At 34.7% G+C, this 20,997-nt stretch overlaps 2 protein-coding genes across 2 annotated transcripts; both read right to left on the bottom strand.

The window, feature by feature from the left end:
* Window positions 1-33: 33 nt before the first annotated feature.
* Window positions 34-5,711, bottom strand: LOC110427342 (U3 snoRNP-associated protein-like EMB2271). Its single transcript, XM_089785421.1, is given in 9 exon segments — window positions 34-841; window positions 1,658-1,723; window positions 2,587-2,765; window positions 3,543-3,771; window positions 4,073-4,297; window positions 4,636-4,978; window positions 5,293-5,519; window positions 5,521-5,684; window positions 5,687-5,711. Coding segments are annotated over 9 exon segments (1,536 nt in total). The 3' UTR covers window positions 34-763.
* A 1,082-nt stretch (window positions 5,712-6,793) lies between these two features.
* LOC110427108 (dynamin-2A-like) lies at window positions 6,794-20,417 on the bottom strand. The gene is made up of 22 exons (XM_021442521.1): window positions 19,958-20,417; window positions 18,886-18,936; window positions 18,676-18,796; window positions 18,418-18,510; window positions 16,692-16,753; window positions 16,431-16,548; window positions 15,960-16,302; window positions 15,033-15,180; window positions 14,720-14,821; window positions 14,502-14,621; window positions 13,996-14,079; window positions 13,774-13,901; window positions 13,527-13,611; window positions 13,269-13,407; window positions 11,823-11,899; window positions 11,619-11,675; window positions 9,749-9,896; window positions 9,520-9,668; window positions 8,493-8,606; window positions 8,347-8,414; window positions 7,693-7,865; window positions 6,794-7,391 (listed from the first exon to the last, which is right to left on the bottom strand). Exons 1-22 carry the CDS (start codon window positions 20,102-20,104, stop codon window positions 7,156-7,158), a joined length of 2,763 nt encoding a protein of 920 aa, XP_021298196.1. The 5' UTR covers window positions 20,105-20,417; the 3' UTR covers window positions 6,794-7,155.
* Window positions 20,418-20,997: the final 580 nt, after the last annotated feature.

The raw sequence follows: 20,997 nt of genomic DNA, 5'->3' as shown, positions 1-20,997 counted from the left end.
ATAAAATGGAATTTTTTTTAAAATTAGAACACGCTTTCATTATAATATGAGATCATTTTAGCACTCAAATAAAATATTTTCTGCAAGATAATACAAATAATAAAAAATATTTTGACAGTTTACCTAAACAACAAAAAAACTGTCAAATATTTTATACAGTTATTTTACAATTGCCAAGCAAACCCTACCCTTCATATATCATTTTCAAAATGCAATTATTTTCCCCCGAAAGACTAACCTAATATAAGATTAAAACACCCTGTCTACCTTTTGACATTCTCCCCCCGCTACGAAGAGAAAGAAATGAGCTTTGGAGAGAGATGCATATGATATGATGCAGAAAGGTTTGGAGATGAGTCTATAAATCAACCATTTTGTTGTCTCAATGCACTGAATGAATCCCTGAAACAAATATTGCAACCGATGGCCTATTAGCTGATTGAGATTCTCCTGCAAGTCTAAGAACCCTTGTATAAAATAATGTTGTAATTGACAAATGATTTTCCTCTTCTCTTTTGGCAATTACAAGATGAAAAACTGATGCCGTAAATGGAGGGGAGGACTTGCTGAAAGCGGCCATTAGGGCTCAATACATGATGCCAGAACGAATCAGTGATCATAATATATCAAATTTCCTTTCCTTTTTTTGAAAAAAAAAACGCAAAAAGAAAATCTCAATGGTAAAGATACACTACTATGTTTACACTGAATTTCTCAGCTCATGGCAGTCAAAACTGAAGAGATGCAAAATCTTGTCCTGGTCTTACAAGAGCTTCAACGATTGAATTGCAACTCCATTCCGAGCAGTTGGATGGCGTCCCCATCTTCCTAGTCTAGGTTCCTGCAGCAAAAGTATTTTGAAGGATCAAGAAGATTGACAAGCTGCCATTTCATCTTAGAAACATAAAACATGCACACACACAAAAGTATATATAGCAGAGTCTCACAGTACCCCTCCTTAAATAATATCACAGAATGAGCACCCATTTTATATATATGTGTGTGTGTGTGTGTGTCTGTGTGTGTATATATATATATATTTGATAAGCAAAAATAAATTTGATCCAAAGAGCTGTGCCCAAGCTCAAACTGATCCTCACGATGATTCTTAATCCTTGAAGTTTAGGTAAAAAATGTAGTATAAAAATCAACTAGCATTAGAGGTAAAATTGCTAAGGGAATTTTCTAAGTTTTCCTTGAAGAATGAAACCATGGTAAACTATCTAAGCATGAACTGCTCAGCAATCAATCTTACTGATGTTCGTGTAAAACATACAAATGCAAAGACAAATAACATTCAAAATTTTTCATCATGCTTGTAAAACACATAAGAGTAAGGCACCTAACCATTATTCAATTGAAAGATAACATAGATTAGCCACCAAAGAATTGTATTGTTAAAAAAAAATGATGTGGAAGACTTAGGAAAATTAAGACATAACAGGAATGATTTGACAGTCTGCTAAGAATTAAATTTCTTTATTAGGAGCCAAGTTTAGCACATTAGGATGTAATTACAGAATCATGGTTTGTTTTTAATGAACTTCATATAAAATGAACAATTCAAGTTAATATTCACACCCCTCAACCAAACTCAGAAATACAAAACATTTATACGAGAGACTTGTCCAGATCACGTCCAGGACAAATGCCTCACCTGCCCAACTCCAGCAATTAGAAACTGTCCAGAATTTGCAAAAGCCAGGGAATTAACAAATCCCACCTGTATCATGCAAAGGATTTCGGTAAGCAACCAAAATGAGATAGGAAAAGGTCAAACAGGGATGCAATACTATGAAGGACTCAACCTCACTAATATTCCAAAAGAAGAGTTAAAAATATAAAATTATAAGAAACTCCATTGGATTAACGAGTGTTTTCAACCTTTCTCAACCGAATGCCACTCATCTTGTGATAAACATTTGCTAGAAATGATTAAAGAAACTTCCGTTACAATAGAAAAGTACAATAGTGTCTTGTCTCAGCCATTTTGTCTTACTTGTTGTGCTTTTGCACCTTAGTAGACAATATAACCTACTAGGACGAATCTGAGTTAATGGAGAGAGTATCTTGTTTCAAATCTCATCAGATAAGTGTTAAAGTGAAGTGAGTGCAGCTAACCACATTCCCAATAGCATTCCACCACTTCCTTTACAAAATTGTAATACTTTGACAACAGCTTAATCATGGATCTTTTCCAACAGTTTAAGGGAAGAATATTTTAACTAGGAAGTAAGAGTCACTTAGAGCATATACCATATAAAGCATCTAATCAAGAGATTTGATGCAATTTCAATCCATAACTTTGATCTCTAGGACTTCTTTGCACAATCCTTAATGCTAACAGCAATGAAGAAATACCAGTATCATTTTGTAAAGTTCAGCAATGCATTAATTAGTATTTCTCCAAAGACATAAGTTTCAGTGGAGAGTTAAAGATACATGAAAATGACAATTATTATGGTGACTATATTCGGTTCTTTACAAAAATTTGAGTTAGCAATAGATTATCCAATGGCCTAAAAGTGCTATGGAAAACTGTAGTAAACTGTTAACCGACGTATCGAGTAGGTGACTTAAACTTACCAAGGGAATGCCATATAAGGGCTGGATGTCCTTTCTCCCGCTCTCAATGGCCCATAATTGAATGCAGCCATTACCAGCTCCTGATGCAGCAAGGTCACTGCCTCTACATACAGTGACTGAACTGACCCAGGAATACGTTGATGAACTGCTATAGCTCTCAATTTTGTGATCACCGTTCTCTGCTGGGTTCAAGAATGAAGCAAATTAAGAAAAGAGGCTAACAATGTACACAAACAACCTAAAATCATACCTAAAAGCTGGCCATTTTGGTTTCTTTCTTGACTGAAAACAAATCACACCAGCATTTGAACAGAGAAAAGATTAATAATCAAAACAAAAAAGAACAACACTGAAAGATAACTTAGGCATCTTTAAGAAACCAAAACTTGACAGAAAAAATGTCCATTGGCCAGGCTACCCAGCCCACTTTAGGCGGCTTAGGCTAAGATTTTTTAAGCCTGAGCTAGCCTAAGCCTGGCCCAAAGTATTGTTTCATTAAACAAATAAGGTATTATATCTAGCTTTAATTCTAATATATAAAAGCATTTTATAATTATTCAATGATAAAAGCATGTCTATGGGCTAGCTGGGCTAGGACTGGGCTTAGCTTTGACAAGTTGGCCCGCTTTACCACTAGACACCTCTCATAGTATTACCAGAGATCAGATTGCAAGAAAATTTTGTGTGCATAAGGAAAAGTACCATAAGACCAATTGACAGGATCAATGACAATCAAGACACAAAAAAGTCAAAATTAATAATTTAATCAATAATATTATTGCAAAATGATTACTTCAATAGTATCCATGATCAGATTAAAAGCAAACATAAATGACAATTTGTGCACAAAATGGCAGGATTAAAAAGAATGCCATCAAAATTCCCAGCGGCCAGCCCTCCCTCTTCTAATATCAGAACTAGTAAAAACATGGTTTATTGAAATATTTTTGATTTACCTAAACGGATATTCGGGATTTTTTCGCTGCCTTTTTGTTCAACATTCTGACAGGCAGGCAGCAGAGCATGAGCATTCTTCACAATGTATACAGGTTTCTTTCTTCCTATGCTCCAAAGTTCAATACTTCCATCATCCGAGCCAGATAAAAATTCATCATTGTTAATAAAGCAGCAGCATTCCAAAGATGATGGTGGAGGACGAAATACCAACCGTGACTGGTCAAGGACCTATTTAGCAGAGTGCAGAACTGACACCTATCAGATATGCAGAAGACAAGCAAAATCCCAACCTACAGCTTGATGCCAATAATGCTACTAATTGTTTAACACATTGCTCAGAATAACAGGTGGGCTGCAGGATGTGCAGATTAAAAGATATCCATCTAGTTTGATTGTAATTAAAGAGGAAGCAAACTTTTAATGCAAGCATGATGTACTCCTTAAAATTAGCTCCACGTCAGTGTTGTTATTTTTGTCCACGGTTGTCTATTTGGAGGATGAACTAAAACTTTTAACTAATCATGTTTACCTTAAACAACATCATACACCGATCACGTCCAACAGTCAACACTCGTTCTTTCCTTAGGCAATCAAGTGCCAATACTTCACTTTCATGACCATATATTGTGTCAATGTAAGCTCTGTCTTCCATATTCCAATACTTGACTGTTCGATCAAATGATCCAGAAAAAAGATCTGTTGTGCCTTGCCTAAAACTTAAACATGAAACAGGTTTTTGATGACCTGGAAATGCCTGTCAAGCACAAATTAAAGGTCAAATTGAGATAGCTGTACACTTCATTATTCATGGAATTGAAAATTTGGAACAGGTTAAGTGCAGAGTAAATTAAAAGAAGACTCAAGCAAGGACACAGCATGATAATAAATTTTCAAGAATCTTATAACTGGTGAAAACCAAATGAGCATATAAGCCCTTGATAGCATAAACAGGTTCATCATGTGTTAATTAAATGTCTTTAACAATAATATATTCTTTTTTTCATTCACTTTGGGCCTTTTCTTTAACTAAAGAAAAAAGCATACAATTTTATGTAGAATATCCACCAAGTCTGAAAAATAAGCCAGAACTACCTGTAAATGCTCTCTTGTACGAATGTCCCACAGATGAACATGGCGGTCCAAGCCTCCACTTGCCAAATACCGCCCATCAGAACTAACGGCCAATGCTAAGATATTTCTACTATGTTTTTTAACTCGACCACGTGGATCCTTGGCCCCGTGACTCTTAAGAATATCTTCACTAGGCCATTGGTACTTTGCACTTTTGCCACTTTCTACATCCCACTGTAAGATAATACCGTCTTTGGATGCTGAAAAGCCCTTCAAGTCATCATCAGAGAGAGCTACAGCAGTAACAGATTGTTGGTGCTTCACTAAGACCTTAAATTCATCAGTAGTTTCTGGTTTTTTAAGTCTGACATGAGCACATTCAAAAATGTAAGCATCCAAAAGAATGTCTCAACATGAGAGCAAAAGTACTCCTAAATCTTTCCAAGGACTTCAATTCCAAAGAAACTAGTTTTATTGTTTCCTACCCGACATTTACAAAAGATATTTTCTCAAAAAAGAATGTCAGAAAAAGATACAAGTCAAGCTTTAAACTTTCTGCACCTAGAACAAATAGAAAAAACACAGGGAAGACTCGGGAACTGTAATTGGAAATTGTTATTCATAAAAGTTACATGCACGAACACATTGGAAGAGACTAAGACGGCTTTTACATTTTACCTGGAAGCAAGGACTCTCCTTACCCTGCCACTCTCCTCAAGCTGCTCCTGCTGCAAAATCTTCGCCACAAGCGAATCCCTGGCCTCTTCCCCTTCCTCCCAATCCTCATCCTCATCTTCTTTCTCCTTCCTTGCTATTGCCCGCATCTTATCCAAAAGCTCCGTCGCCACCCTTTTTCGAATCTCACCGGGGGTCTCCACATCATCCTCATTCTCCTCCTCTCCCCCCTGCGTCAGAACCCCCGAGAATCTCTGCCTCCTCTTCTGAGTCGCCTGACTCAATGTCATCGTCCTTATACTCCGTTTTCCGCCGCTTCTTGCTCTCCGCTTCGAAGAATGGGTCATTATTCATGGAAAATTTCCTGCCTTTTTGCCCCCCTTTTGGGGCCGACACTCTCTCTTCTCATTCTTGCTCTTCATGTTTCAACAATCAGTTTGTTTTTTATTTTTGATTTATTTTTAGTGTTCTTCAAAGACAGGAGAAACAAGACAAAGGGTTGGGAGGGGGGGGGTTAAGACTAGGTTTTTCTGTCAGGCGAGGAAGGAGGGAAGGGAGAAAGATGATGTCGCAACTCATGTCTTTTAGAATGTGGGCCGACTCGATTGGGGTTTGAAACTTGGGTCGGTCCAAAAGCGGCCAATACAAATATATAAAAATATTCACAGAGTAAAAATGAAATCCATAAATAATTTTGGGGTTATAAGATAACATTTAAATTTTATTTACTTCAACTAAAATTTTAAATTTTTTAGTTTTATATAACAATAAATATTATTAACACTTTAGGCTTATAAGATAACATTTAAATTTTATTTATTTCAATTAAAATTTTAAATTTTTTATTTTTATATAATAATAAATATTATTAACACTTTAATTCAAATCAAATCAAGATTTGTAATTTAGAATGTAAAATGTAAACTTTACTTAGGTCTCTTGTAAGTTCTAATTTTTTTCATATAAAATTTTTTTTCCTTTGAATAAGTACTGTTTTTTTAAAAAAATTCATATCGTTAATTCACTCAATATGTGTTGGTTACTTAGAAGTTAAAAATATTGTGCTACACTAAAGGAGAGTCATTATTGCTTTCACAATTTCGATCAAGGATTTTCATGCTTTCAAAATTTGATACCTGCACATGGAAACTCTGCCAAAACCGAAGCTTCAAGGTGGAAGAGTGCATGATTCGCACGTCCTCTAGAGCAGTATTATGCCTAGTTTACATCTCTTCCGAGCTAGTACTGGCTGATTCTGAGTACCAATCATCAGTGCCCCCCACTGTGCCGCTTTCGGCCAATGCTAACTAGCTATACTCGGCAGAGACGACCAACTTGGGCTTAATTCTACACTCATGACTCCACAACTTAATTTGTCTCAACCAAAGCCATTGAAGAAGCTTTCGATGTAAGAATTTAAGATCAAGTGCAGACAAATAAAAAACACAGAAGAAGTATTCGGGGACATTTGAAACTAAATAATAAATGTAAGTTGCTATGGAAAAGAGCATAAGTTGGGTAATTTACTTCCAAAGGTTAAATGCTTTTTCCTTAGAGCAACCGGACATCGAAAAGTTTTGCTCATTTAGATTCAATACAAACAAATACAGTTGTAGTATCTTAAAGAATATGAAAAAGATGACCCTCCTACCGATACAACCCCTCCCAAAGAAATAAAGATTATAATTGACAAAAATACATCTCAAAATCACATAGATGTAACGCCACATATATCTACACACCTATTCTAATTCTACAAACGCTACATGATATAATCTGAGCTTGAGAAATATGCTCCATGACAAGATCAAATGCCCACCCAAGAAGAATTTGCATGAATGAAATATAAGTGATTTAAGTCCTTATCTAGTATCTGTAAGATGAAGCAGACTGTGGTGGTGCCGGTGGCAACCGAGTTGGTGTCCGCCGGCTGCCAGAGCTTGACCCTGAACCTACATCACCATTCTGTGCTGGGTCACTATACCGTCTGCTATGACCGTTGGCCCCATATCTAGATGATTCAACGGGTCCATTTGCAGCAGCATCAAATGCAGACCTCCAGTCATCACCTGATGAGGGTCCACTTGCTCGTGGGCTGTTTTCTGTATCTCAACAAAAGGAGAGAAAAAACCACAGTTGTTCAGGTGCGGAGACCCATAATATAAAATCACTACAAGACAAAACAAGCATCCTACAGTTAAATATAAATGGAATGCATTCAATTCTGGATCATTGGAATGTTTTGCACCAATTTGACCAAATAAATGAAAGAAAAGGTTTGCACCAAGCACATTGTATTATTAACATTTCTACAGAAACATAGTACATGTGCATGGATGGCAACCATCTTTGCAAACAAGCATGACATTTCCTTGCACAACGAGAATCACAAGAAAATGCTACCTGCTACACTACCATTAGACCAACTGGAGGTGGCAGCTGCTCGATTGTCATGGATGCTAAGTTGCCTTGTAAGTTTTGAAAGAAGAGAAGATTGTTTCTGGTAACGTTCCCTCCTGCGCTTTGCATTTTGGTCTTCCTGGAGTAATTCCTCAATCCTGGCATTGCTTATGGCACTAACAATCAAAGCATAAGAGTAATGTCATTCCCCAGTAGTAAGAACTGAAATAACATCAAAACATAAAAGTATATCCAAAAAAGGTAATAGTTTTCAACAACTAAGCATGGATAGTAATAGCATGGATAAAAGCTGCATGTCTTTGACCTAACCGCAAACTGAGTTCTTTCAACATTAAACAAAAGTGGTAGGAATATATCAAACATTCAGCAACCCTCATTACCCACATATTATGACAGTATGAGCCTCCTAAGATTGGCTCTATCTTCAAATCCAATATCCAGCAGAATGAATCTTACTATGGAAAAAAACTATGCCTCAAAGAGAAAAGATAGTCAGAATCAATGAGCATCCACGACAATCGAGCAAGCTGCCTCCAGCAAACTTCTAGAATCAATTTGACAATGCAAAAAGAAGACAAAAGGCAGAAGCAAAAACAAGCATATTTACACAGGCTAGGAAACATAAATAGCACTGACCTAACAGAGCTATATAATTGAATGAGCATGTCTTCTTTCGCTTTCTCTACTTGGCAAAGAACGACAGCCTGCTAAGTTAAAACAATGATGATTAGAAACTATACATCAGCACAAACACAAAAGGTCATTCAAGAGAATGAACCGACCTTTGGAACATTAGCAGCAAGGCTGTTAAGAACAGCTTCCACATAACCACGTACTTCTTGGGACATCCACCGAAGCTCTTCTTCTGGATCAGCAGGTCTTCTTGCCATTGTATCCTGCAAGGGCAATATGCATATTGGTAAAAATGGATGTTTGATAATCAAAATTTTGACAGACAAACCAGATTCCAACTTTTTTTTTTTCAGAATTAAGGCAGGCCAATTAAGCTATACATTGGCCACCTCCCCAACAACTTTTTGGTGGTGTTTGGTACCTTACAATGCAATATGATTACAGGTCATGTGATTGCAAGCAATATTATTACAAGAAAGATAACATTACTGTGTTTAATATATAAACAAAATAACGATTAAAATGCATGGAATATAATATTGTAGCGTTTGCTTTACATTACTTTGCTGAAAATGTAATGTCAATTTTCAAAATTACCCTTGTTTATTAAAATGCAATTTACAAACACTGTAACGTAATTTAATTAGACACATTGCAAGGAATGTGCTCTCACTTTCCTCATACCAAATGCTACTTTTTTTCAATAGTTCTTTGCTTACTAAAGAGGGGGACGGGGAGGACAGAAAACCTTTGAAAATTTCCCAACTGATTAAAAAGCAAACAAGTTGAAACGAAATTGTTTATATTTAAGAGTAATCATAGGAAAAAGATTAACTTTCCACTCTGTTATCAAAAAATACAAATACAAATAAAAACATTCCAGGTGATTTCTTTTTTATGAATTTTTTTATTTAAACCACAGTTTTTTCCATTTTACCAAAAATACCTTTTCCCAACAAAAAGAAAAGGCCATTCTTATGCTGGTCAACCACACATTGATTCATAGATAAAATTTTACTAAATCAAATTGAATGATCAAATTAGTTAAAACAATCTAAACCAAAATACCCCTAAATGCTAACAAAAATAATGAACTACAGAACTCCAAGAACCTAAACATCATCAGATCACAAGTATAAGATAAGAGAAGCCAATCAGAATTAACCAATAACTCACAAGTGAACCATCAGATAGACTTTGCCTCATGGGAGGGGCTGATTCACCCTTCACTTGCCCTCCTTTAGATTCAACAACATTTCTTAACTTTTCTAACCACTCAACCTTATCTGCAGTGCTCTCAGCCTTTAACAACACAGCACTGTGAGCTGCAAAATAAAATTAAAGCATATAATGGCATGCAACTTAGTATAAGAACAACAAAATCAATTTAAGGAAACTAGTAAACCTTTCAAAACTGTCTTATATGGAACCCTGCTAGTTATCTTGAAAACAAGACTGGGTCCTTTTCCAGAATCAGGTCCATTTGCCTTCTTATCCTTGGAACTTTTGGATGAGCCACTTTCATCATCAGCAACTTCCTCAATGTTGCATTCCTGATGATTAAATGATTAGAAAAGCAGCAATTGACAAAGAGTACAGACCAATCGATTTAAAATATGAGCAATCTTATTGAGATCACATCTATAAAGCAATGCAATCTAACATCTAACAGCTTACCAATTCTCTAGTCCCAATCAGCAATTCTAGGATTTTTCTTCCAAGTCAAGCCCAAAACTCTCTCTCTCTCTCTCTCGCGTGCACACACACACACACACACACACTAGTTTTTCTTTTTGAAAAGAAAACTGATTTCCTGTCTAATAATTTTAATTTAGCTAAATAATTATGTATTAAGAATATTTAGGGTAGTTTAGAGGGAAAAGGACAGGAATTAATTTCTTTATCCATTTGAAATATTAAGATAGCATTTGGAAATTTAAGTTTCAAAGGAGGACTCTGGACTTCAGAGTTAGGATAAATGAGAACAAAAAAGCCTTTGGAAACAGAAATTTCACAATTACAATAAAATCTATAGATTTGTTAATTTTTCATTCATCAAAATACCAAAACAAGAAGTGGGTTTTAAAATCATCCCTCATATCTTCCAAATACACTGGCACATTGAATGTTAACCAATATTTACATACTGTTTCTTCCTCATAATTAAATTAACAACAAAGCCTAGAAAATAATTCATTTGCATTCTACAAATATAAAACAAAGCTAGTCAAACATGAAAATTTATATGGAAATATAAAGGCCAGATTACAAAATGGGTGCTTGTTAATGTCAGAAACATGTCGGATAGAGATGTAGTGTAATATAAAATATAAAATTCCCACCAATAAAAATATTTAATAAGACCTTTCTAAATTCTCACTTTACCCTTCAATAATTTATAAAATTATAGAGAGAATTATATTTTTCCACATTCATCTTTATTTGGTTCAATTTTATCCCTTAATTTAATTTATTTTGTTAATTATAGCTAATACAAACTTATTTTATTTTATTTATTTGTTTCTTTCTAGAACTTATGATTTTAATAAAGCTAAATCTTTTAATTTTTTAATTATGAAAAATAAATATTAATTAATAAATTATTTTTTACATTTACAACATTTCTGCATTAATTTGATAACTGCTAATTTAGCTTATGTTTGCAACACTTTTAGAACAGCCTTACTCGAGCACAGTTCATATAGAAGTTTCAGCTGGGCCAAACAGGCTCTAAACCCTAATCCTAATCCTAATTCCTTTATTTCCATTCACCATATGCAGAAAAATTCCCACAAATCTGTCCTTCGGCAGAGATCAAGAAAGAATCTTTTATTTCCCTTTTTCTTAACAAGTAAAGAACAAAAGCACCAAAAGCAACAATGGCGGTGGTACCCATGTACAAGGCAATCTAAAAGTGATGAAAAAATTTCCATAATAACCAATATCTCGAAACAAGCACCTTCAAGCTAATGCAACTAACACCCTAAAAGACAATAAAGTTAGTCTTGACATATGGAGAGTGTTAATCTTCAAGTAGTACCAACTCGCTCATACAAAGCAACTTGCAAAGAGAGAGTGAGAGAGAGGAGAGAATGCCACTTGTACATATTGCACCATTAAAAAGTGACAACAAAAATTAATCAACTTCTATAATCACTAAGAGATAATGAATAATATTGAACAATCAGAACACATGCATATGTCTATTAGGGTTATAATCCAACTATAGTCTCTTTCAAAGCAAGATATCCAAGAGATGAACATTCACTTCATACCTCCAATGTGATGACACCACGAAAATGCTTTTCCTCCTGTTTTTTTGTATAACCAAGCTGCAGCAAAGATTACTGTTTAACATCATTACTTGAACAGAGAGAAAATAACAGGCATCATCAACTCTACACAAACACACACAAAGATGGATAATAGAAGCACAACACACTAACTTTTTTTTTTTTTTGAAAATACAAGACACTAACCTTGCCAGTTTTCTCATTCAAAACAAACCATCGCCTACTCCACCCATTTGTTTTGCCACTTTTCTTCAGTAAGAATCCTGCAGATACAAAACAGAATTGATGCTAAGGCTTTTCCCACTAGCAGTCAGCTACATGGATCGTATTGTGCTATTGGGCTCTATTTAGGACCATATCCAGAATAAGCTCAATAAATGAAAAGAAAATAGTTTTGTTTAAAATTGCAAATAATTAATATCAAGGTGTATCTGTGTACGAAGAAGTTTGCAATAAATACCTGCTGAACTTCCATTCTACCATTCCTATCCCTCCTAAATCCCTACCTCCTCACTTTTTCGACATTTCTTACCAGCTAAACCTTAGACTTACTACAAGATTCTGAGAAAGGAACGAAGAGATGAATGCATACATGTTTATTACAAGATTTTGCACCATATATTGCTAAAATTTTCAGATGAGCATCCAACCTAAAACCAATTGGCAATAGGTGGAGAGGCCCTTGTTATATTTATACGTCCAGAAAACCACTAAACAGTGTGGGATTTTTTTTATCACCACTTCAATACACGCCCTCAAGTATAGGACCACAGACCTATCACATGGCATGAATCAATTGAAGGGGGACCTACGAAAAGACAAACGAATGGGGACAACACCTGCTCTGATACCATGTTAAATTTTTAGGATGGGCATCCAACTTAAAACCAAATGGCAATTGGTAGAAAGGCCGTTGTTATATTTATATGCCTAAGACACCCCTAATTTTGAGAGATGTGGGATTTCTTTTGTCACCATTTCTATATACCAACCAGCCAAGCCTTACTACAAGATTCTAAGAAAGGAAACTAAGAGATGAACACATACATGTTTATTGTAAGCTTTTGCACTTATATCTATCTATCTATCTATCTATCTATCTATCTATCTATCTATATATATATATATATGAGAGATAGAGAGAGAGATGTGAAGTTAGAACATTATATAACTGGGATTATTAACATATTATTGAGAGTTTAAAAACTAGTAAATTTCCTACAAAAAATGAATGCAAAGCTTTATACCCAGTTTTTAAAGTCTTAACCTTTAATATGTTTCTAGGATTTCAAAATGATCCCTGCCTGCTGTTAGCAAGAGCACTTTTACAACATCTACATAAAGTACTATAGATTCAAACTAAAACCTGCTTGCTTTTGGAATTTCAGGAGCATAAATTGTCCTTGCTTACTCATATTGTGGCTCTGCTCCTGAGAGACAGCAAGTCAGCATCATGTTCATTATTTCACAGACTACTTACAAAAATTTGATAATTCCCACAGGCACCAATCCTTTACCATTTTGCAATGGCACCACAGGAAAAAGAAGACGTTCGAGGCTACGATTCCGGATGGTAGATGAAAACATAAATTTCATAGTTATGTATTCCAAATCCTCAGTTGGCTTACTAACCTGCCGTTATCTCACCACCAGGTCCAGCAGTCTTCAGCGCTGATCCCTCTTGTACATCTTTTTCTTGCTTACTTGATTTATCCTTCAACGTTTTTAAGCTTCCATCAGATTGTTGTCCACCTGTTTGAGGACTAGTTGCCTAAAAAACAGAAATAAAGAAAACAAATAGTCTGTTGGACAAATGTAGTCACTGACAAGCTTAATATTAAAATATCTACTAAAGCCAACTTAGCATAAAGAACGTAAATAACTCCATACCCGATTAAGAATTGACTGCTCTGCATCAAGTGCCTTCTTGGAGGACCGATTCTTCAGCTCTTCTTCTCGACGTTGTCTCTCCATTCTAATGAAAACGAATGGGTCAGAGAATTGATAGAAAACAAAAACAAAAATAAAAGTACAAACTGCTTAAATTATCGAAAGGGGAACACAAAAGTTGCAACAAATAAATAAATCATTAGAACGACCAAAAAAATATTTCATATAAGTATATCTCTTAGCTTACCGCCTTTGCACCAGACGAATGAAATGTTGAGGTGGAACAAATGCACGTTCCATATCCACTAGTGCAACAACCATCTTTTTGGCTTCATTTTTAAAACCATCAAGTGCAGCACTTGCAATTGCCACAACCTGGATAAATTTTTTAATTTATAAATTGCACATGCATTAGTCTAAACTTTTAAAGTTTGTAATGCATATATGAACAGCAGCAATGCGTTATTACCTCTCTCTTAAAAGGAGCATATCTTCCAAGACCAGGTGTAGCATTTGCAGCAGCAGAAACTATATCCAACAATACACGATGAACCTGTTTTGACAGGCACCCAAAAACATTGGCTTCAAAGTTGGAATAAAAACAAAGAAAAAATCTCATTAAGATGAATATCATATGATTAATTAATTGCATGGAAACAGAATTTAAATGTTCAGGAACCTTTTTTCACTAGGGAAAAAGTGCCAGAATATCGATTTAATTGTTACAGTGAAAATGCTTAATATACGTTGTTATCTATTCCAACCAAAACCTTGTTTCCTCACCTACAATATTAACAGCAGAAACTTGCGCAAACATACTTATATAAAACTTAGAAAACAGATACAGCCGAAATAAAAAGCTTACTGTTTGCATTAGTAGAAAGTAAACTTACAAATATGCAACAAAAGGGAAAACAATCATGAAGAATTAACCTTTACAAGAAAGTATAGGTCCAGAGCACAACAAAGAGGTACCTCATCAACACATAAACGTGAAGGTTCTTTGGCTAGCTCTAAGACACCTTTTATCAAAGATCTTAAACCCTTCTCAGGAGATATCAGATAGGGTTGATAACCATCTGCTTCTAAGACAATCTGAGAGAAAAGTGCCATTGTGAAGGTAAAGAAACCGACCAATAACTAACAACTTAAGAAGGCACAAAAGTTTAATGAAATCTGACTGTAGAACCTACCCTCTTGACATTGTTTATGTCAAAATGTCTGTCCAAAGGGAGCTGCTTAATCCTGTTAGGGAAACTTCCCTCAAAACTAGCAACAATTTTCCAACCATTTCCCTGCAAAATTGGGGGCAAAAATAATTCAAGCAATATAAGAGAATTTATTAAATCAGACTCAGACCAAAAAACACTACAAAGATTTGTCAAAAATAGCCTTTTTTTAATATTGTTTGGGCATTTATCATAAGCATGCAGATAGATCTTTAGCCCTCTCTATCAGTACTTAACAATAAAGATGAGCATTTCACTTCTACAAGAAGCAACTCACTTCGCCACCCGTTATGTGTTGCAGAAATTTGTCCTCAAATTCACGGCACAGCTCCAACGCAATAGCTCTTGTGCCTTCAGCGGTACTAACCATTTGTTCACCAAGCCTCAATAATTCATCCTGGACTATTTGAGACTTCCCCTGAAGCCTGGCATGTGGTGAAGAAGGGAATAATTAGAAACCTAAAAGAGGAACTAAGACATTGACAGTTTTAAAATAAGAATAAATTTAAAACCAAGTTTAGTTTCAACTCTTCTGTAACAACTGTCTTAAAAAAATGAAGCATATTCCATCAATTATACAACAAACGAATAATAAAAATATTAATCATGATGATGATGGTGATGATAATGTATATGGATGCAAATTGAAGATGATTCCAATAAGACTCCGAATGTTGGTGATCGTGTGCAATGCTATCAACCTCACATATATTTGGGTATCTAATCATAGAAAAGAACCTTAACCTTAATACTTACTTGCCAACTAGGCCACCTCTACCATTGTGAGAACATGTATTAGTAAGCTAATTATTTTGCAAATGGTCAACCTCATAACAATTCTTGATTGAGAATCATACTAAGCTGATTAGGTAGTACAGATACCTTTTACAATACAAGCATGAGCTTTTAAAGTTAATATGTGATTTACCAGCAATATAAATTTACATAGATTCTGAAAGAATCTATTCAAGGGGTCTTGTGGTAATTCTTTTGTTAAACCTTGGGAGCTGAAACAAAAGAATTCTGCACCAAAATAGGATCTAGAAACACAATATTTTCCACTTTCTTGGCAGTAATAGGGCAGTATTAGAAAGGAAAATACAGTACCACAAAAAAAAAAAAAAAGAATGCAGCAATTTCGTAGACTTGAATAATGACATAAACAGAAACAGAGGGGCAGAAGGAATTGGGAAAAAGCAAGTACCCTGAAAGGAGATTTGGAAGCCTGAGTTTCATACGGTTACGTATCTGGCCAGCAAGGGCATCTACCAAAGCTACTCTCCCGAGTTTGCTTTGAGGGGCTCCGGTCAAAATTGATTTGAGACTTTCATTCTCCGCTCGCCAAGCCGTTTCTAAAGAATTGTCAGATGAAGCAGTTCCAGATTGAGTTGAAGCTATAGAAACAGACTGACCGATTAAAGCAATCCATGGAATATCAGAAGTTTTAGGTGGTCCCTGATTTGACAAAAGAGCCTGAACTGCTGCAAGGGCTTTTGAGTCTGAAGCTGCTTGATCAATTTTACTAATGATGCCAACAGTTCTGGTCCCTACAATCATTTAAAAATTGGCAAAACAATTTTAAAAATCCAGAAAAAAATACAGTGGAAAGAAAATTATTCTCACTTTCAGCCGGGAAAAAGATCATTTAAACATGCAAGAACTATGGAATTCCCACCTTCTGAATCATATTCCTTCGCAATCCTAAGTGCTCGGGAGGATGAGATTTCTGGCGCCTGAGCAGCAGGCACGATAACAAGCAAAATAGCATCATTATGTTCAACGTACTCTCTGAGCTGAGGAATGAAGTAAGAGAAATAGTCAGATAACTAGCCAGTCAAAACATCTCAAAAACTGGCAATCTAAATAAAGAACTAAGAAACAAAGAATGTGTCAAGAGGGTCCAGCTGTTAAAAATTGAAAACATTCAGCCACTCACCAATGAGTCGTCCACAATTCTTTGCTCCAGTCCAGGTAAATCAATCAATTTTAATGGTGGGGCTGAGATACGGAACAAGGTGAAAAACTGTTAAGAAATTTTATTAATGTAAAGTAAGGTTTATATTGCACGTGCACATACATACAAGAATATATCTTAGCGCATGCACACGTGAGAGAAACAGAGACATTGAGGAAAGGGAACTATTGACCTCTGAATGGCCATGTTTTCTTACAAAGACTTTATGATAATTTGTGTTTGATGGATGTTAACTTCCTATTTGGTATCATTCTGAAAATAGATTTGAATAGATTAATCAAATTCGATTAGATTAACTAATAGAGCTTTCATCTATGCCTCAATAATGCAAATATTCTATAGGTCACCAACCCAAGGAAATATTTACCATTGTTTTCTCCCAACAATAGAAATATTTTCTTTTTAAGGACTGACTTTCATGGATAATATAATTCCGCAACCCAAACAAAGCCTTATATCTGGTATGTCACTACTATTTAAAAGAAGAGTAAGGAAACGAAGAAACTTATACGCCATCGTCTATATAATATATTGATTCTAAGGGTATTTTGGTCTTTTACATAAAAAAGGAAAACTAAGGAGAAAAGAGAACAGAAAAAAGTTGATACAAAAGGGCAACAAAACAAAATTAAAAAATGGTTTTGGTTTTGGGAAAATATTCTAATTTTCTTATTCTCCTCTATTCTTTGTTTTTCATTTTTTATATTTTGAAATATCTTCAAATAAAAATAACATTATTCAGAATGACTTAAGAAAAAACATTATTAAGCATACAGATTTTAGTCAATGAATTTATCTTTTATTTTAAATTGGTCAAAAACATCTTCAGTTCATTTGGAAAACGAAATGAGGAATACGAATAAGGAAGGATAATAAACTTATTAAAAAGGGAATAAAAGTAAAATGAGAATCTAAATTCCTTCTATTATTCTTATTTGTTTTCTCATGTTTCATTCCTTTTAGATAATTTTTCTTAAATATTTCTAATTTTGAAAGCCTTTTAAAGAAATATCAAATAGTAAAGTTTGATGAACAAATTTGTATGCTTTAAAATTAGAAAAACTAACATACGTTTTGAGATTTTCACAGATTTTTTTTAATTTGGACCTTTTTCTTTGTTATTTTCCTTTGTTTCCACCATTCTTTAATTTTTTACAGCTTTTCCTACATATTTTCAAACAAAAACTTCTAAAAAAACTAATGATTTAAGATTATTCAAAAAATTTATAATTTAAAATAATTTGCACAGATATCATCAAATATAAGAATTTCTCAATTTATATTTTTAAAAATAACAAAAAAGGAACATATGTTGATGCGTGCAAAAAAAGTATAATAACAACAATCTTTTAAATCTATACAATAAAATTTAACCCCATGGCCAAACGAAGGTAATCAGCTAGTATAAATTATTAAAGTTTGCTAAGTCTCTAGTTAAAGTTCATAGGTAATAATTGCAAACAATCCAGCCATCCACACGTACAAACTTAGTTCTTAAAAGCACCCCTGGATGTAAAAAGCACAATACTCATTAAATTGATCATTTAAAAAGAAAAACAACTTAAAACCATCGTATAACAAGCAAAACTTCATGGAGGCATCAACCTCTTATAGAAATTCTTCTACTTATGCATTCACTAAAACCACTACAAATCAATGATAAAATTCAACAAACATCAAGGCTAACCTGTACTAGTTCGAAGCTTCAGATATATTTCATCACCACTCCTGCCTGAAGAACCTTTGCTTAATCTATCCTGTAGAGAATGCCGAAGAGCACCTACAATGCACCAATTTGAAAGATGAAGGGCAGAAAGAGAGATCCCAACATCACAAGACCGATATGCAGAGTATATAATAATAATGGTATATTTGCCAGGTGCAAACAAGCAACACTAAGCCACAAACGAAATAGAAGCAACAAACTAAAAATAGGAAGCCTTACTTGCAGAAACTTGTTGAGATTTATTGTCAATTTGCAAGATGATTGATTTAGAGCTTAAAGAACCATCTCTAGCCAAATCAATGCTGATAGGAGCTCTAGTGGCACCATTTTCACCAGTCGGCTGTCATTAAATACTATTACAAAGGAAGTCCTCTGATAAAAATAAATATCCTCAACAAAATGCAAAAGCTCAAAACAAATACAACGTACCAGAACAGGATGCCCAATTAGACTGTTCAAGACTGCAGATTTACCAGCCCCCTATTTGGTACATTCAGAAAAGGAAAATTAAAATTTAAATAAAAACGAAGCAAAAATATTTCAACACCTCATGATAGGACAGACACAGGTTGATTACAACACAAATAGCTGTTTCTGCCCTCTTTAGGAACTTTTATTCAATAAGTTACCTCCTATGATTTGAATAAAAAAAATTCCACATGGACAAATGCATGCATAATGGGTAAGTTTTCCCCGCTCTTAGAGGGAGACAAGAAATAGGTACTGAAATCACAACCAAAAGATGAAAACAAAGATGCAGACTACTTCACCATAAAGAGATGCTTGGAGATACGAATGAATCACTGTGAAATAAGTTTTGGGTATAGTAATACAAATAAGGCACAGAATGCGTGGCAAATACAGGCCTTGAATAGCTAATGTGACAATTTTCACGCCCAGCCTTTTCAGGCAAAGATGAATGTTTATTCCTCTCTTCTTTTCTTTTTCTTTTTTCTCTCCATAGAAGAACCATTAACAACTTTAAAAAATAGAAATGCAGCAGGTAAATTGACGTAATCCTAAAAGTGCGGAGGAAAATATGTTTCACGTTTAAATCAACACGCCTAAAGGATCTAATAACTGTTATAGATTGAATATCCTAGAGCATCATTAAATTAGCATTCGAATTAATCGAAAAGAAATTAGCAATTAAAAAACTCCCTCAGCTTTGAAGAGAAAAGAATCAAAAGAAACCTTTAAAAAAACAACTATAATGTTCGCCAGCGTGTTGCCCTCACATTTTCCTAATAAATCTAGCTTTTCTCAACAATATCAACATTAGCAATCCAATGAAAACGTATAGCGTCCTACATCAATCAATGAAATTCAACTAAATATGACAGTTTTCCACAAAGAATTATATTTAGTCGGGTTACATTTCTTTCAGCTGGCATCCAAAGATTTCCAATCTTTATCACCGAAAAGAAATATGAAATCTAGCAGATCCATTAGGGAACATCAAAAAGGTGTAAAAGAAATATGATCGGATAGAGGAACATACGACATTGCCGAGAGCGACGACGTTCAGGAAAGTGGAGGAGCGTTTGGAGGAGGACGATGAGGTCTCATCGACATCTTCATCGGCAAGGATAGCAGCCGCTTGCCTCATCGATTCGGAAAGCTCGGTCAATTCTTCGATTGCCTCCATTTCTCTTCGATTCCAAAAACAAAAATAATTAGAGATCGAAGTTTTAAGAGAGACAGACAGAGAACGAGAAAGGAAAAACCCTAGATTTGGATCTGATTTTTTTTTTTTTTTTGCGTTATTGAAGAAGGGGATTCAAAAATTTTGAATATTTTTGTTTCGTCTGTTCAAATTTCGATTTCTCTCAGCGAAATAGTTGAGAAATGAGAAATGAAAATGACGGTTTGGTTTCTGGTCATGGTTAAATAACCCAAAAGTGACCAATAAGCAATAGGGACAGTTTAAATTCAACTTTTTATTTTTGAAATCCAATTTTCTTCTCTCCCAAAGTGGGGGAAGCCACCTGCCATTTGTCCGGCGGACGGTGTTTTTTTCTTTTTTAAAAAAAAAGAAAGTAGATTCAAATTTGTATTTTTTTTTAAATATCTGATAATCAAATTTGATTCTTTTAATGTTAAAATGGGACACGTGCACTATTTGTATTATTATTATTATTATTATTATTATAATTTCTAATCCTTCTGACCTTTTTGTTCTCCTATTAGCCTTTGTGGGTTTATACTTTTAAGCATTGTCTTTTCACTTAGTTTTATTTACAATTAGGTTCATTCATCTTCTGTGTCTTGGGTCCATGGAAAAACTTGTTTTCAATAGTTATATACTCCATTAATTAGTTAAGGACTTGCTGTATGTGCGACCATTGCCCCTCCTGTCGACTGTGGCACGTAAGTAGTATCCTTCAACTTGTGTTTATTATGTACACAAGTTTAAACCCTTTTCCTTTTTCTTTTCTTGCATACGGACTTTGATTTTTCGACTGTGTTTGCTTCTGCTGATTCATTCAAACTTTTTCAACAGGGAGAGAACTTTTATGGTAGCAAAATCAATGTCATGTA

The sequence above is a fragment of the Theobroma umbraticum genome, unplaced genomic scaffold (genome assembly GCF_002168275.2).
Source record: "Theobroma umbraticum cultivar Fairchild unplaced genomic scaffold, ASM216827v3 scaffold_228.0, whole genome shotgun sequence".
NCBI classification, from domain to species: Eukaryota; Viridiplantae; Streptophyta; class Magnoliopsida; order Malvales; family Malvaceae; genus Theobroma; species Theobroma umbraticum.
The sequence above is the reverse complement of the archived record's forward strand: the minus strand, read 5'-3'. Positions and strand labels throughout refer to the sequence as shown.